This window comes from Peromyscus maniculatus, chromosome 22, assembly GCF_049852395.1.
Source record: "Peromyscus maniculatus bairdii isolate BWxNUB_F1_BW_parent chromosome 22, HU_Pman_BW_mat_3.1, whole genome shotgun sequence".
NCBI lineage: Eukaryota > Metazoa > Chordata > Mammalia > Rodentia > Cricetidae > Peromyscus > Peromyscus maniculatus.
Window position 1 is genome coordinate 20,191,845 of NC_134873.1, and position 17,795 is coordinate 20,209,639.

The 17,795-nt window shown below is 37.0% G+C and overlaps 1 protein-coding gene across 5 annotated transcripts in view; it reads left to right on the forward strand.

The window, feature by feature from the left end:
- Positions 1–17,795, forward strand: part of Atad2b (ATPase family AAA domain containing 2B) — a 140,035-nt gene that overhangs the window by 55,359 nt on the left and 66,881 nt on the right. For all 5 annotated transcript variants that reach the window (XM_076559637.1, XM_015999997.3, XM_006981432.4 and 2 more), the window contains 5 exons: positions 374–489; positions 979–1,153; positions 4,200–4,288; positions 12,091–12,250; positions 14,855–14,945. In XM_076559637.1, coding sequence (XP_076415752.1) covers positions 374–489; positions 979–1,153; positions 4,200–4,288; positions 12,091–12,250; positions 14,855–14,945 — 631 coding nt within the window. The remainder of the gene's footprint in view (positions 1–373; positions 490–978; positions 1,154–4,199; positions 4,289–12,090; positions 12,251–14,854; positions 14,946–17,795) is intronic.

A 17,795-nucleotide genomic window follows, 5' to 3' on the forward strand; every position in this document is an offset into this window, starting at 1 on the left:
TTGGCCATTAGCTCAGGCTTATTACTGATTAGCTCTTGCACTTAAATTAACCCATATATCTCAGGCTTATTACTGATTAGCTCTTATACCTAAATTAACCCATAATTCTTATCTATGTTTACCCATGTGGCTTGGTGTCTTTTTTCAGTTCTACCCTGTCTTCTTGCTTCCTCTGTGTCTGGCTGGCGGCTCCTGACTCTGCTGTTTCTCTTCCCAGCATTTTCCTAGTGTGCTTGCCCTGCCTATACTTCCTACCTTGCTACTGGCCAATCAGTGCTTTATTTATCAACTCATATGCAAAAGCATTATCCCACAGCAAACCTATGATTATGGAATCATCTTATATTAAATTTCCCCCTCTTTTTTTCCCAAGGTGCGGTTTGATAGCATAGGTGGATTGAGCCATCATATACACGCTCTGAAGGAGATGGTAGTTTTTCCACTTTTATATCCAGAAATTTTTGAAAAATTTAAAATTCAGCCTCCAAGGTATGTTATATCTTAAATGTTTATTGTTGTACTGTTATTTTTAATTGATTGACTATCAATTAATTAGTCTTTGATTATAAAAATTTCATATATATTTTGACGTATTCTAACAATGATGATTAGGATTATTATTTAGGCTTGTTTTCCAACTTGTGCCTATTTAGGAGTCATTCGGACACAAGATGAAATTCTTTATGGAGTTATGAAATTCCAGGCTTTTCAGAATTGTTCTATACTTTTAACCCTTTCCTGATTCCTTTGAGGACTCAGCAAAGTGAAACTTTTGCAGATACACTAGAAAAAGCTTTATCAACGTTTAAAATTATGATATAGAAATCTAAAATTATATGTGGTGGGGGAAATCTTAAATTGGTAATCATTGATGATGACATTAATTTTCTTTGATAATCTTTATATAAAATTCTTTGATTGTAAAATCACTGATATAAACTTCTTTAAATAAATTTCTTTGATTCTTTATTCTTCTAGGGGTTGTTTGTTTTATGGCCCTCCTGGCACAGGTAAAACCTTGGTTGCCAGAGCATTAGCTAATGAATGCAGTCAAGGAGAAAAAAAGGTGGCTTTTTTTATGCGTAAAGGAGCAGATTGCTTGAGCAAGTGGGTTGGTGAGTCTGAAAGGCAACTTAGGCTTCTTTTTGACCAGGTAAGAAAAATCAGCTAATTCAAGGGTATCTTTTTCTTTTTTAAAAGAGTAATTAATATATTTTGTCTCCAGATAGAGTTATGAGGAGACATATATTCCAGTTAGTATGTGGAATTTAGTATCAATAATTTAAATTGTAAACCTTAAAGGCATAGTTATTTTCTGTTATTTGTGGGATTGGTTCCAGCAGTCCCTATCTGCTGGTACATCCAAAATCTACAGATGTTCAAATCTAGTATATAAATAATAAAAGATTTGAATGTAGCTTATATACTTCTTTCCATATGCTTAACATCATCCCTATATTTCTTATGATATCTCATACAACATATGTACTATGCAGTTAATTTTGGCAGACATGCCCAACCCTTTGACATTGCAAGAACATGTTGTTTTTGGCAAAGTTCACACTCCAGAACCATTCAGTTGAATTTAAAAGATACACGTAAAAATATTTCATTTTGTTTTAAGTAAGTTTACAATCTTGTGGGCTGTATCCATGGATGTATGGCACATGGGTCACAGGGTAGACACACTTATTACTTTAGGGACAATGAAAGGAAAAACATCTCTGTACGTGTTTGCTACAGATACTACAGATACAGATTTTTTAAAAAATAGATTTATCTGCAGTTGGTCAAAACATTCATGAATTGTGCAGAACTCATGGGTGTAGGAACCTATTTATATTTAACCCCATTTCCTAGTAGATTTGAATATTTATGATCCATAAAACATTTATTGTGTGTACAATACCATGTTAGGTTCCACTGGGCTCCTGAGGTGTAAAGTAAGCTTAGATTATTATTTTATTGAGGAAATGGTACTGATAGAAAATGTTAATTTGTGGGAAGAATCTCACAAAACTTGTGTTATTTATTGTCATAGTTATATAGTAGATACTTTTTTTTTGTCACTGTAGTAAGATACCTGGGTCAATTAGCTTATGAAGAGATGAGTTTATCTGGGCTCATATGGTGGTTGTAGTCTGTGATTGGTCCTTTGGGTTTAGGCCTATGGTAAGATAGCAAGCACATGATGGCAGGGCACATGGCAGAACCAAACTGTTAATATTTTTACCTCATTAGCCAGGGAGGAAAAAATGAAATATTAGTAGGCCAGGGTCCCACAGTCTCTTTTAGAATGTGTCCTCAGTGACCCAAGGAACCCCTATTAGGCCCTACCTCCTGAATATTTCTCTTTTTATCATTTAAGTGCTACCCTTTAGGTCCAGAAATTTAAGAAACAAATGTTTGAGGTATAGTTATCTGGACTATACCAGATTATAAATACATGGCTGGTAGAATTCAAAATTAAATGAATGTTTTGAAAAGGCAGAATGAAAGGAAATGTGTAGGTTAAATGTAGCAGTACATGGTAGTATGCAGTTGTAGTCTCTGTTATTTTATTATTATTATTATTATTATTATTATTATTATTATTATTATTATTATTACTGTGTGTAAGATCCTGGGTTCAATCCCTAGAATTACAGGAAATAAATGAACATGATATTAAAGGAACTCTCACTCCTGATCCTGAGGTGAGTGGATCAGTTGAGCTTAAAAACCAGGCCTGGTGGAATGTGCTATATTCTTAGCCTTGAGCAGGGTGAGCTAGCAGGGCTGCTGTCAGTCTCAGACTCATCTGAGCTAGAGAGTGAGACCCTGTTCCAACAAACAACAAGCAAAACACAATTTTCCTATATCTTAAAAAGTTAGTCCTAACGTCAGTTTTCATGTAACTCTTGGGTTTAGTGAAGGAAGTGTGACATATTTGGCAGTTTATTTTATTAAAGTACAGTCAAGAATTTATTAGCCATGCATTTCTATGGTGAAAGCCAGGTTTTTCGGCTGACACCTCTAATTCCAGCAGTTGAAACTTTGGGGACATCCTGGTCTTCATGGTGAAATCCAGACCCTCCTGGGCTGCAGAATGAGAATCTCAAAACAAACAAAATACTCTTTATTCCAAAAAATGATATATAATTGGTGAAACAATTCAAATATTTAGAAGTTGTAGTGTAGTTAGGGTGTAGTGGCGCACACCTTTAATCCCAGTACTTGGGAGGCAGAGACAGGTGGATCTCTGTGAGTTCAAGGTCATCCTGGTCTGCATAGCAAGTTTCAGGCCAATCAGGGCTACATAGTGAGACCTTGTCTTAAGAAAAAAAAAGTGTGAAAACCGATGTCTTTTGGATAATAGAAAGAAGAATAAATAAGATCTACACTTCATTGTGTTCAGTTTCTAATGCTAAGAAAAACATGCTGCCTGTATAATTTAAGGAAAAATAATGACTGCAAAAAATGTAAAATAACAGTAACAGAAAATTGAAGAATTCATGGGAATGCTCGTAATTGTCAAAATTAAAACATTTTGTCATTTATACTTTTTAGTCTTATCATCCTGACATAGTACTGTATGTTGGTCTCAGTTAAGATTGTGGCCCTAAATTATAAAGATTATTTATATTTACTTTATTGCTATCTCATAGTTTTCTTGGGTGATTACGGCTTGATGAAATGTTTGCTTCTGTTTTTAAACACTTGCTGATAATTATAATTTTTAAAAATGAAAGTAGCAAATATTATGTACTTATACTGAAGATAATTTAGATATACAGTTATGTTAAAAAGAACAAGTGTTAGTGACTGGGCAGTGTGTGGATTGTGGTCTAAGTGTCTGTGAAGTCCTGAGTTCAATTTTTATTATTAAAGAAAAGATAAACAAATGCCTGAAAACAGTACTCGTGCTCTGTGGGAAACAGTACTTGTGGGCTGTGGGGCACCATGCAGCTGACTCTGCTGCTGCTGTTTGCTTTTTGCTGTGCTCTTTTGTTCTGATTTTTGATTCTAGGGATTGAACCCAGGTCCTTGTACACATTAAGAAAATGACCTACCACTCAGCTACATTCCCCAGCTCTACTGTGTACTTTAAATACTTGCTGCATGTTGTACTGTTTGCTTTTATGTCCCTTTCTCAGGAAATATAAAGTTAAATTCCAAAGTGAAAAATTAATGAAGTAATTTTATTTTCTGTTTACTAGGCATATTTGATGAGACCCTCTATAATATTTTTTGATGAAATAGATGGATTAGCTCCAGTTCGTTCTAGTAGACAAGATCAGATTCACAGGTAATTTTTCCTGAACTTACTGTATTGATTTCTTTCCACTTACTGGTGTAATATTTGTTTTTAGCCCTTGGTTAAACACTTGAAGGCTTACAGGAATTTTAAATGTTCTCTATTTTCTGGAGGTTCTTTCACTCAACACAGGATTAATTTACAATCTGAGTGATTTGGTTGCTTTTGGTTTGGGATACTGTGATTGTCCTACTGTGAATATTTATTGATGATTTTATGTGAATGTGTATTATACTTTTTTTTGGTGTAGATGTCTAAGAAAGCATTTATTATTTATTGTGTGTGTGCTCAAGCAGCAGAGAACATGTTTACTATGAATTGTCTGTGAGATGAGAGGACAACTTTTGGGTGCTACGTCTCTCCTTCTGGCTTGTGGGTCATAGAGATGGAACTCAGGTTGTTAGGCTTTTCGGCAAGTGCCTCTACCCATAGAAGCACCTCTCCAGCCCACTGTCCTATATTCTGTTCTGTAATATGTGAGAATTTGAATTGCTCCGTATCCTCTCCCAACCTTCGAGCTGAGACTACGCATTCATGTCACCATGCCTAGCTTTTTGTAGGGGCGTGCACAGTAAGCACCTTACTCATCCCACTTTTGTTATTTCATTTTGACACCTTAATTATTTAGAAAAGTGTCTAATTCACAGATACAGTCATTTACCACAAAATGATGTTTTGGTCATTGATTGATCAGATGTATCTTGGTGCAGTGACCCTATTTCACTTCTTTTTTTGAAGGTGTTTTGTTAGTCAGGGTCCTCCACAATGTAAGACCTGAAGTAGTCAGCTTCAATATCTTATTCTAATCTGCCATGTGGTCCATCCCTGTCTAGTGCCATGTATGATTTTGGTTCATTAGAGCCGTTGTTGGGCCCAAGAACCTGCCACCAGTCTTGAGAAAATATGCATGCACCCTGCATGTTTCTGGAGCCATAGTGAGTACCCACCAATATTTTTGGGTGCCTCACATTTGACTCTATAGAGTGCCCTTTTATCCTTGTGGCATTTGGAGCTGAAGGATTTTTGACCCTCTGCCCATGCGCCACATCCAAATCTTACTGATTGCCATAAAAGAAGCCATAGAGAGACTGTACTGTGGTGCTGGAGCTAAAGCCTACATAATTTATCAAACTGGCACTTACCCATTTTCAAAGAAAGCTATCTACCTTGAATGCCACTTATAAAAGGACAGAGATATCTGATTAGCCAGATACATTGATGTCATTCTGAGCTCACAAAAATCAGGAGAAAAGTGGTAACATGACAGCTGAGCATAGTAGCTGTTAACAATAGACCTCAAAGGAAAAAATAGAAGTAAAGTGATTAAGAAAGAGTTCTATAGAATAAATATAATGAAACTGAATGAATACAGAGAGGTAAACAACATTTAAAAATAATTCATGGTATAAATGAGAAATTAAAAAATACAATTAGTGAAAAAGTAATTTAAAAAGAAAAATACCAAACAAACAAAAGTGGATATATCACATATCAGGAGCTAAGAGATATAGTAAAAACAGTACTTATGAAGGCAATTTATTGCAATAAGCCCAAAATAAAAATTAGATTTCAAATAAATAATGTAATGATGCATCTAGTGGATATAGAAAAACAAGAATACACCAAACACAAAATTAGTAAAAGGAGGAAATAATAATCAGAACAGAAATAAATGGAAATTTATAAACATAAAAATAAAGATATCTGTGTTGGAAAAGCTTTTTTTATTGGTAATATTGACAAACCTCTAAGATTAATCAGAAAAGTAAAGGAAACCCCCAAATAAATGCAATTTCAAGTAAACGAACATTTAAGGGCAAATATTAAATATAACAGTGGGGATTATTATGGACAACTATAACTAACAGGAAAGCCTAGAACAAAAGGATACTTGGACATTGATGTACCAAAATTGAACACAGAGGACATAGAACATTTAGATTGACAAGTAATAAGTAATGAGATTGAGCCTGGCATGGGATGCATGTGTATAATCTCAGCACTCAGGAGGTGGAGGCAAGAGGATCAGGAGATCAATGACAGCCTCAGAATTTGAGGCAAACCCAGTCAGTATGAGACCCTGTTTCAAAACAGCAACAAAAAAACCCAAATATATTAAACAAAACAAACATAAAAGAACGAATCATTAGTGAAAAAGTCACTCAACAGAGAAAAAGCCAAGAACAGTGACTTCATTGCTGAATTTACCAAACTTGTAAAGAAAATACTAATATTAATTCTTTTCCATCTGCTTGAAAGGTTGGGAACCCTTCCAAACCCATTTTATGAGGCTAGCATCACTAATAAGAACTATAGACCAGTGTCTCGGATGAACATCAGTGCCAGAGTTTTTACAGAGTGCTGGCACATCAGAAACATTTAATTCCAATCAAGTGAGATTTGTCCTAGTGATCAGTAAACGTAATACCTTATATCTTCATTGGTTACTTTCTCAATGTTGTGTCAAAATATCTGACCTAAGAAGGAGTAAAGACTGATATGGCTCATGGTGCAGATGTCTCAGTCTGTTTCTGGGTGTGTGGTAAGACAGCCCAGGAGTGAGTGTGAGTGGAGGAGTAAATTTGCCTAGCTCATGTACCAGGAAATAGAAATGCACACAGGAACTTAGCAGGGCAAAATAGAGTACCCAGTAAGAGGCCCTAGTGACCGCCTCCCTCCAGTTAGACCCCACCTCCTACTTTCATCCCCTCCCATATGCCATGATATTATGATCTGTTGCTTAGATTAGAGTTTCCATGATCACTTTTTGAAAACCAATTACATCTGACAACCAAGCTCCTAAATATGTGGACTTGTGGGAGACAATTTATATTCAAGCTCTAACCTCAAATAAATGAAGGACAAGATGTAGATAAATGATTTAATAAACAATTTTTTAATCAATCAGATACAAAAAGATCTTACTGCAACATAATACTGGTTGTGTATGACAAAATCCTGGCATCAACATACTGAATGGGCAAAAGTTGTATGTGTTTACACTAACATAACCCTGTCTAACCTCACAGCTTTTGTTCAGTTTAGTACTTGGAATTTTAGCCAGAAAATTAGGCAAAAGAAGGAAATAAAAAGTATGTAAATAAGTAGGAAAGGATGCAAATTATTGTTGGATAACATGATTCTCTAAATAGAAGACAAAGACTCCACTGAGAAATTATTAGATCTTAAAAGCAAATTCAGTAAAGTTGCAGGATACAAAACTGACATCCGAACTCTGTCATAATTCACCAGTGGGTAAAGGTGCCTGCCACTAAGCTTGAGGACCTAAGTTCAGTCCATGAGTCCCACATGGTGGAAAGACAGAGACACTCACCAAGTTGTCTTCTTTTCTCCACATGCATGCCATCATATGCATAGACCCCTTCCCCTAATTCAAGTGTTAAAGGAAACAAAACGGACAGCACTTTTCTACATTAATATTAAACTTGCATTGAAAATCAAGAAAGCAAGTGCTTCATAATACAAACAAAATGCCTATAAGTTACCTTAGCCAGGATAATAAAAGATTTCTGAATGAAAAAACATTGATAGAGATTGAAGGAAGAGCTGGAGAGATTGCTCAGTGGTTAAGACCACTTGATGTTCTTCTAGATAGAGCACCAGAGTTTGAGTCCTAGTACCCATGCTGGGTGATTTACAACTGTCTGTAACTACAGCTCCAGGGTACCCACCCTTTCCTGGTCTCTATAGGCACCCACATACACATGTTCTTACATGCAGACGATTAAACGTACATAGAAGTAAAAATTAAAATTTTAAGAGATTGAGCAGGACAAAATGGAAATGGAAAAAAATAGAAGTCTTCTTTGATTAATTAATATTATTAAATTGTCCCATACTACCCAAAGCAAATTACACTTCAGTGCAATTTTGCTCAAAATACTATTGACACTCTTCAAAAAACTAGATGAAGACAGCCCTAAAATTGATATGAAATTACAAAACACCCTTAGTAGTCAGAGAAATCCTGTGGACATAGAAAACTAGAAGCATTATAATGTCTAATTTCAAGATATACTCTAGAAACATAGTAACCCAAGCAGGATGCTATTGGCTAGAAAAAGATACACAGACTAGTGGAACAGAAAAGATATGCCAGAAATAAACCAATGCATCTGTAGTTATCTGATTTCCAATAGACATCGGATTTCCATCAAACATTTGAGAAAGGACATTTCAATAATCAAATAGTGCTAGGAACTTACATTTCCTCAGTTGAAACTTTACCTCTATCTACTTACCACTCTATACAAAAACAACTTCTAGAGCACAGCAGTGCCATCTGTTGAGGACCAAACATCTCAACATGAGCTTGTGTGGGTCATTTCAGATTCCAATTAAACCAATGGTTAAACATAACTTTATAATTAAAGATACTACCTCATTTTATTTCCAGGTATGATGCCTATTTCATAGGTTTTTCAGTCATCCAATTAGAAAACAGAAATCACAGATCTTTCCTAGACATCATATTTTTATTTTGTTTATAATTTTTTAAAACACAGCTTGAATAGTGTGTTTGGGAAGGAAAATTATTTTTGACATGGTTTGTGTATTCCAGAAATTGTTTCAGCAGTAAAAATAAAGAATAGGACTGAGAACAGTTGGCAAACTAAGAAAAACACTGTTGCTAGAAATAAGGAAGTGTAGATACCATACATTTTCAGACAGGAAAACAAACAGATAACCCCCGAGTGCTTTCATCTAAAAATAAACTACTGTAACTTCCCCCAGTTTTGGGGATCAAATCTGGGGCCTTTTGTATTGTAGGCAAACTCTCCCCACCTCCCCGCTTAAGACAAAGGCTTTTTATGTAGCGCTGGTAGTCCTGGAACTATGTAGATCAGGTTGACCTCGAAATCACAGAGCTCCATCTTTGCAGAAGTCATACATCTGCCTCCTAAGTTCTGGGATTAAAGGTATACATCACCACACCTGGCTGGAGGCAAATTTGTACCCTACCACCGCTTATTTAAATTATTTTCCAATTATTTTTCTGTGAAACAGGACTACTTTTTGTTGCCCAGCTGACTTCAAACTTCTGGACTCAGACATTTCCTCAGCCCCCGAGTATCTATGGCTTTATGCATACACTGCCATGCTCTGTTTCTCTGTTTTGTTCATTTACCCCCACTCCCTACCCTGTACATACACAGACTTTTGGGAATTAGTTCTCCTCTTCTAATATGGGTTCCCAAGAATTGACAAGCACTTTATCTGCTGAGTATTTTCTAATCCTCTATTGTTTTCACATATCTGTAGCCCAGGCTGGTCTGGAACTGGAATTTCTTTATATCCATCATCCGATTGACTGATGGAATGTAGACATGTACCACCACATCTGGCTTTACTTGTTTATTTAAGATTTATTTACTTTTAAGTGTGTGTATGAATGTTTGCTTGCATACACGTGTGTGTGCCACATATGTGCCCAGTGCCTCCCAGGACAGAAGAAAGTGTTGAATCTCTTGGAGTTGCAGTCAGTTGTGATCTGCCTTGTGGATACTGGGTATTGAACCCAGGGTCTCTGCAAGAGCAGTTAGTGCTCTTAACTGCTGTGCCAGCTCTCCGTGCAGTTCACCCACTTAAAGTATAAATTCATTGGCTCTCAGTATCTTTACAGAGTTCTGTTGCCTACCACACAGCTTTATAATATTCTATAATCCCAGAAACCCTGTGTTCTTCAGGCATTGCTCTCAGCCTTTCTGGTAGATTCTCAGCACTAGGAAACCTCTCCATACTTCCTGTTTCTGTAAATTTGCCAGTCTAGATATTTATGTCAGTGTGATTCTGTGATATTTGGCCCCTTTGCCCATATTCTTTCAGTCAGCAATATTTTCAAGCTTTATCCATGTTGTATCAGTTCATCATTTTCTCGGAGGGATGTCACTGGGGAAAGAGTTTTTACTTTATAGATCAGTCTTGCCTGCAAAACTGTGTAACCTAGGTGTGTAGCTAGAGTTTTCTGGCCTTGCCCACAGTCAGGACAAATCTTTGTCACCCGCCAGTCCCACAGCCGCTCAGACCCAACCAAGTAAACACAGAGACTTATACTGCTTACAAACTGTTTGGCCGTGGCAGGCTTCTTGCTAACTGTTCTTATAGCTTAAATTAATCCATTTCCATAAATCTATACCTTGCCACGTGGCTGGTGGCTTAACCGGCGACTTCACATGCTGCTGGTCATGGCGGCAGCTGGCAGTGTCTCTCTGCCTTAGCCTTCTGCTTCCCAGAATTCTCCTCTCTCCTTGTCCCACCTACTTCCTGCCTGGCCACTGGCCAAACAGTGTTTTATTTATTGACCAATCAGAGCAATTTGACATACAGACCTTCCCACAGCATAGGTGTCCTCAGACTGGTGGTCCAATTGTCTCAGCCTCCTGAGTGCTGGGCTAGCAGCCTGATTTTCTTCATTTGTTGACCTAGTTCAGTCTGGATGTGTACCACCTTTTGTTTATCCACTCATTTGTGGCTATTCACTTTCTCTGACTTTTAGGCTATGAGGAAAACTTTTGCTCTGAATATTCACATACAAATTTTTCTTTGTGGATGTTGCTGGGTCATATGGTAACTCTTAAATAGTGGGAAATCTGCTTTATTTGTTAACAAAAGTACACCATTTTACATTACTATCCAGCAGTGTGTGAGCATTATGATTTCCTTAAAACCTCACCAACACTTTTTTATCTAATTATAGTAGTTTTAGTGGATTTAAAGTGGTACCTAATTTGGTTTGATTTCCATATGCTTAGTTTAATGATATGCCCTTTGCATGCAATCTTTGGAGAATTGCTTTTTAAATCCTTTGCCTATATTTAGATTTTACTATTTGCGTTGATCATTTATTGTAGTTATATATTTTTGACTTGAGGCAAGATATATAATTTTCAAATAGCTTCTTGTTCTCCTGGCTTGTCATTTCATGTTCTTTTTTTAAAAAGCATTTTAAAAAATGATTTATTTATTCTTATTTTATGTGCATTGGTATTTTACCTGCATGTATGTCTGTGTAAGGGTGTCAGACCCTGGAACTGGAATTACAGACAGTTGTGAGCTGCCTTGTGGGTGCTGGGAATTGAACCCAGATCCTCTGGAAGAGCAGCCAGTGCTCTTAACTGCTGAGCCATCTCTCCAGCCCCCTCATTTCACATTCTTGATTACATCCTTTGATGCAGGAAAGTGTTACTTAAAATTTTTATTACATTTAATTATTTTTGTGGGTACACATGTGTGCATGCCATGACATGCTTAGGAAGGTGTGCAACTTTTCAGGGGTCAATTCTCTCCTCCCATTGTGTGGGTCCTGGGGATCAAACTCAGATCATCAGGCCTATTGGCAAATGGCTTTATTCACTGAGCCATTTATAATAATCTTGCCATTATATTTTGTAATTCTGGACATTGAACCCAGGGTTTTGTGTATGCTAAGCAAGTGTTCTTTGACTTGCTTTTTTAAGATTTTAATTCCTTCCTTCCTTCTGAGATAGTCTTGATATGTTGGCCAGTCTGATCTCTGACTCCTGGACTTTGTCATGGAGTTGCACATGCTGCTTGGATTTCAATTTCAGTGTTATCTTTTCTTTCTCTTTTTTCATCCTCATCCTTTTGGTTGCTGTGGTTTAGATGTCTGTTGCATTTTCTGTGCACTTTTAATATTGATTTCTCTATATTATTATGTATTTGTGGTGCAATTAAGACCGAATTATTATTAGCATCAATGTTTACATTTTTTTCTTTCCTTAAGTTTTACATGGACTTTTTTCCCCCAACAGCTCTATAGTGTCAACCCTTCTTGCTCTTATGGATGGATTAGATAATAGAGGTGAAATTGTTGTTATTGGTGCTACAAACAGACTTGACTCTATAGATCCTGCACTCAGGAGACCTGGTCGTTTTGACAGAGAATTCCTTTTCAACCTGCCTGATCAAAGGGTAAGAGTAGGTCTTTTTTTTTTAATTGTTGTTGTTGACACACACACACACACACACACACACACACACACACACACACACACAATATACACATATATATGTAGTATCTTTGTAACTCAGTTACAAAACATATACTTTGAAGGTTATATTTTCATCGTTAATTTTTTGCTTATGGGATATCTTACTTAATACAACAACCTGTGTTACATTTCTTGTTAATGCACTATAGGACTGAAGCATGAGAATTTTAAGTTGAGGCCAGCCTGGGCTATGTGGTGTTTTAAAACAACTGGAACAATAGCAGCAAACTGTGATATTATTGAACAGTTCATTTTTGTTTTTCTAGCACTTACCAGAATGTCAATAACCTTAGCGAAAGGAAAGTTCCTGCTTGGGTTCCTGGAGATGGTTATTTGCTGCCTCTCCTCCCAGTGAGGCAATTATCATGTATGCTTAATATGTGCCTCTAGTTGGCCCCATAAACTCTTACAAACATTTATTTTATTAGTATGAGTATTTTCCATGTATGTAAATGTACTGATTGCATGCCTGCTACCCATGGAGGCCAGAAGAGGGTACTGGATCCCCTGGACCTGGAGTTACAGATAAGTCACTGTGTAGGTGCTGAGAATTGAACCTGGGTCCTCTGAAAGAGCAGTGAGTGTTCTTAACTGCCGAGCGATCTCTCCTGCCACCTCTCCCTAAAATATCCATAAATATTCTGTGCCCAAAATGTTAATCATTGTATTTGTTGTATTTAAAGATGTAGTATTTAAAGAATGTTCCCTTAAGACAGAATAATATATGGCCATTTATTACAGAAAATGTTATTTAGTATGTCATAAAGTTCTTTCTTTCCTAATTGCACTTGAAATTTTATTGTTAGTTTGATTTAACTTGTTTCTTAAATTTTCATGAGAACTCATCTTTAAGATGAGATATATTGTATGAGTATATATTGTTGCAGGTGAATTACCTGATTTACATACTTAGATGTAGGTAATTAGGACTATAGAAAAGCAAAGGATACCCTCTGCAGAATAGTTTCATGCCTCAGTTTGATGTCTGTCTGCATAACCACCTGTTATTGACTTAGATTTGGATCCACAAACTATTTTATTTATTTATTTTTGAAACAGGTAGCCCTGTCTGTCCTGGAACTCTCTCTGTAGACCAAGCTGGCCTGCCTCTGTTTCCCAAGTCCCAAGATTAAAGGGTTAAAATGGCACTAAGTTCACCTTTGTCAGCATAGCATATATAGCCCCTCCAACTTTCTTTAAAAATATTTTTAATTCATTCTTTGAGATTTTCATACTTTCATATAATATGTTTGATTATATTCACCCACCATTTTCTGTCTTCAAATTGTTCCGGATTCTCCCTCACTGTCAACCCATTCTCCCAACTTCATATTCTCTTAGGCCCCTCACCCTTTTAAAGAAGTATCTCACTGAGTGCTATACTTAGTGCTGCCCATATACACAAAATAAATGGGTTTGGGGTCATTCACTGGACTATGGGCGACCTACCCGTAGTACACCTCCAAGGAAAAATTATCCTCCTCCCTCATCAGCTGCCAATTGCTCCTCAGCTAGGGATGGGGCTTTGTGCAGCACTTCATCTGTGCTGCCATTTTGACTGGCTTGATCTTTTGCAGATCTGGTGCAGGCAGTGATAGTTGCTGTGAATTCATGAATAACTTTATCATGTCCGCAAATAGCATGTCATAGCACTCATCCTCTCACCCTTACCTTCTTTCTGCCCCTTAATCCTTTTTTTCACTGTTTTATTTACGTGTGTGTGTGTGTGTGTGTGTGTGTGTGTGTGTGTGTGTGTGTGTGTCTGTCTGTCTGTCTGTCTGTCTCTGTCTCTGTCTGTGTGAGGATAGATGTCAGATCTGCAACTGGAGTTACAGACAGGTGCGAGCTGCCATGTGGGTGCTGGGGATTGAACCCAGGTCCTCTGGAAGAGCAGCCAGTGCTCTTACCCCCTGAGCCATCTCTCCAAACCCTCTGCCTTTTCTTCTATGATGTTCCTTGACATTGGGGTGGGGTTGGGGTTGGATATAGTCTCACTTTCATATCACAGATGCAGCTGCCAGGACTGTGTCAGCGCCTGGAGGTGGACTTCATTCTAGGAGATGGGGCCAAAGTGGGGACTTGTGCTTTGATATAGACAAGTATCAGTTTGTGACATCTCACAACAGCTAAGCATAGGTTTTTGTCCCTACCAGTACAGGGGGAATGTGCTAAGTTCATAGGAGAGAAATGATGTGACGTGCATGTACACTCCTGCCTACCCCCTAACAATATTAAATAAAATTTAAAAATTGATGTGGCAGAAAAGTAAAACTTTGTCTTGTCACACATTGGTGATTTCCTTATTATTCTATGCCATTACTGAAGTTTCTTTATCTTTTAGAACATTAACTGTCTCAACATGGGAAACAGACTACAGTCTTAGGTTTTATAACTCATTGATGTGGATGCCAAGGTGTTTAAATTTCTTTTAACAACAGATTGGTATGAGGGTTACAGTCAGAATTTGTTGCAGCTAAAACATGAGAAGTCAGTGCTGTCTTATGCCACTGTACTTTTTTCTTAGGCCAGAAAACACATCTTACAGATCCATACCAGGGACTGGAATCCGAAACTGTCTGATGCTTTTTTAGGAGAACTGGCAGAAAAATGTGTTGGTGAGTGCTCCTTTTTGAATTCTCTGGACTGTCATTGCCTGTTCTGCTCAGCACTCCTTTCCCCTTATTTTGATATGTGAATGAGTACAGTTATGTCTTTAACTTTGTGACAGATGGCTCTGCATTCATATTTAAAATTTATAGAAATGTTTCATTTAAAGTTTGAACACTTCTTAATTCAGTTTTCATCATATCAGGTATTTGATGAACAAAGCTTAGTAGTAACATGACTTTCATTGAATGCTGAATATCCTTCATATTACTACAGTGTCTCCTTTTAGAAATTATCCCTTCTCGGAAATTTTACTAGCAATAACAAACATAAGAGAAAAAGGTTCTTGTAGATGGGACAAACTGCAGTCTCCTATGCTGTATAGATAGGGCGAATGGGCTCAGCTTTATTCCTATGATCTAGAAGGAAGCTGGGTGGGAGGAGTTATTAAAGAAAAAACTTACTGGTATTCGCCAGTATTGCCTCAACTATAAAACTTCATTTCAATTCATCACAGCAGAAAACCTCCCCCACAGAGTAAATAAGCATTGCTGTCTTAAAGGATGAGAGCATTGATAACCACACGAGATGGAACTCTGGGCTTTCTTTCTAATTAGGTCTGAAATAAGAGATGAGTAGTAAGTAACAATATATACAAAGGAAATTTCCCCTCCTCCTTCCTCCTGGCAAGAGAGCCGGCACCAAACCTGGTTCATATTTTCCTTTCAGACTCTGCAAAATATAAACAACAAATAAACAAGAAAAAGCTACCTGTCTCCATGATCATTTTAAGCATTATGAAGAAATCCCTTAAATAAATCCACTAATAACATATACTTGGGAAAACTTTAAAGTTACCAAAACCAAAAGAACAACTTAGTTAAAAAAAATCATTGTAATCCACTATCAAATAATTAAAACTTAAATAGAACATTAGTCCATTCAGTTAGCTACATCCGAATTATCCTCTTCATCCACAGGGACTTCCATCTCGAAGCAGCATCCCTCAGCTTTTGAACCACAAAGACCTCGACATCTTCTGGTGAGGAGAAACCGTAAATCTCTCCAGCACTACTCCAGTTTAAGCTTTGCCTGGTATAAGAGAGCATGCGCCAAACCCATTTCATGTTCATTTGGCTTGATCTTTGCAAAGCCTTGTGCTGCTTTATGGGAGAGGGTGGTACTTGGTTAAAAGACAAACAAAAAACCAGTCTTTCCCTTTTTGAGAGATTTGTCCCTTTTTATTTATCATATTGTGGTGTTAGCGTTCAGACTGGGAAACTATAGATTTTTCTGTGAATCTGTTCACAGAATGATCCTTAACTGAAGTATACAGAAGTCTTCAGGAAGTTAGAAATTCCCTAAGAGATTCTAAAATCACTTTCTATTACCCTACCTTCCATCTGAGATGTTACACACTGCACTTTAATCCTTCATCCTGAATATTAGAGTCTGTTTCCATATTGTGTTTCTAAAGGTCAATCAGTACTCCTCCCTTTTCCAAGTGATTTATTTTAGTTTGTATTTGGTCTTTAAAAATATTTATGATGTAATTTCTTACTGGACTGAAAAACTTCTTGCCTTCCCTTTTCCATGGGGTGGCAGTATAGTATGTAAATCTGTGTATATACCAATAGCTTCCTGGAGAGTGACATAAAAATCCATTGTCATTAAATGACTATGTGTTCAGTTATGGCATTTATTTCATTTAAGAAACCAGTTCGTGTTAAAAATAGTCAAATGCAGGTCTTCAAGTAGGAATAGAACAATAAAAAATTTTAAATTCAGTTTGAATATTACTTTATATACCCCAAATATGTTTCAACATGTATAGTTTCAGTTCAGTGAAATTTATGCCTAACAGAAGATTTTGCAATCTTGATGAGTATCTGCAATTTCGCCTTTTATAGGCTATGGATTTGGTAACTTTTACCTTGAAATAACTTGGAGGTTTTTGCATGCATATTAGGTATGTTTTTTAAGTAGTAAAGAAACTTAAAAAAAAAAAAAAGCTGGTGTCAAGAATGTTTTCGAAAGTAATCGGAATGTAAAATTAGTAAAAAGATTAACTCTTATTTTTTCTATTTCTTTTCAATGAGAGGCTTAAAACAAAGAAATCATGTCTCTGAAATATCTGTATTGTGGGCCTCCATTTTCTTTGAAATTGCTTTTTGAGACAGCCTCAGCAGTAGTGGTGCCCACCTTTAATCCCTGTGTTCGGGAAGCAGAGGCAGGCGGATCTCTGTGATTTCAAGGCCAATCTGGTCTACAGAATGAGATCCAGGACAGCCAGGACTGTTACACAGAGAAACCCTGTCTTGAATAAATCATTAAAAAAAAAAATAAGAAAAAATGAAAACAAAAAAGAAGAAAATTTTGACCCTTGTTTCAGTCCTCAGAACAATTCTAACTTACTAGTAACATGAAAGGATCCTTTCCCTTTGCTTCTGTCTGTCTGTGTTCAGTAGAGCATTGCTTAGCAGTGGGGAAGTCTGGGTCATGAAAATGGACGCTCATTTTTACAGACCAACTTTTAACTCCTAGAAGCCTGTAGTATACCTCCGGTATCATCTCTTTTCTAAACCAGACACTCTTGAGAGAACAAGTGTGTGTCCTATGAATTGCAGCAGGGCCAGAGCCCTGTCTAGGAGGCCTATGTTTATCCAAAGTGTAGCAATTTTAGCCTGAGTCTTCTCATGCCCCTTAGTTCAGTATCCGAGTCTACTGAAACATACATGAGTGAGTGGTTCTCAACTCTTTTGTGTGCCAGAGCAATTGCTAAACATTTCCTCAAATACATATTTACAATTTGAAGCCCTCAGAGATTATAATTCACTGTTGTGGGGCCCAGGAGTTTG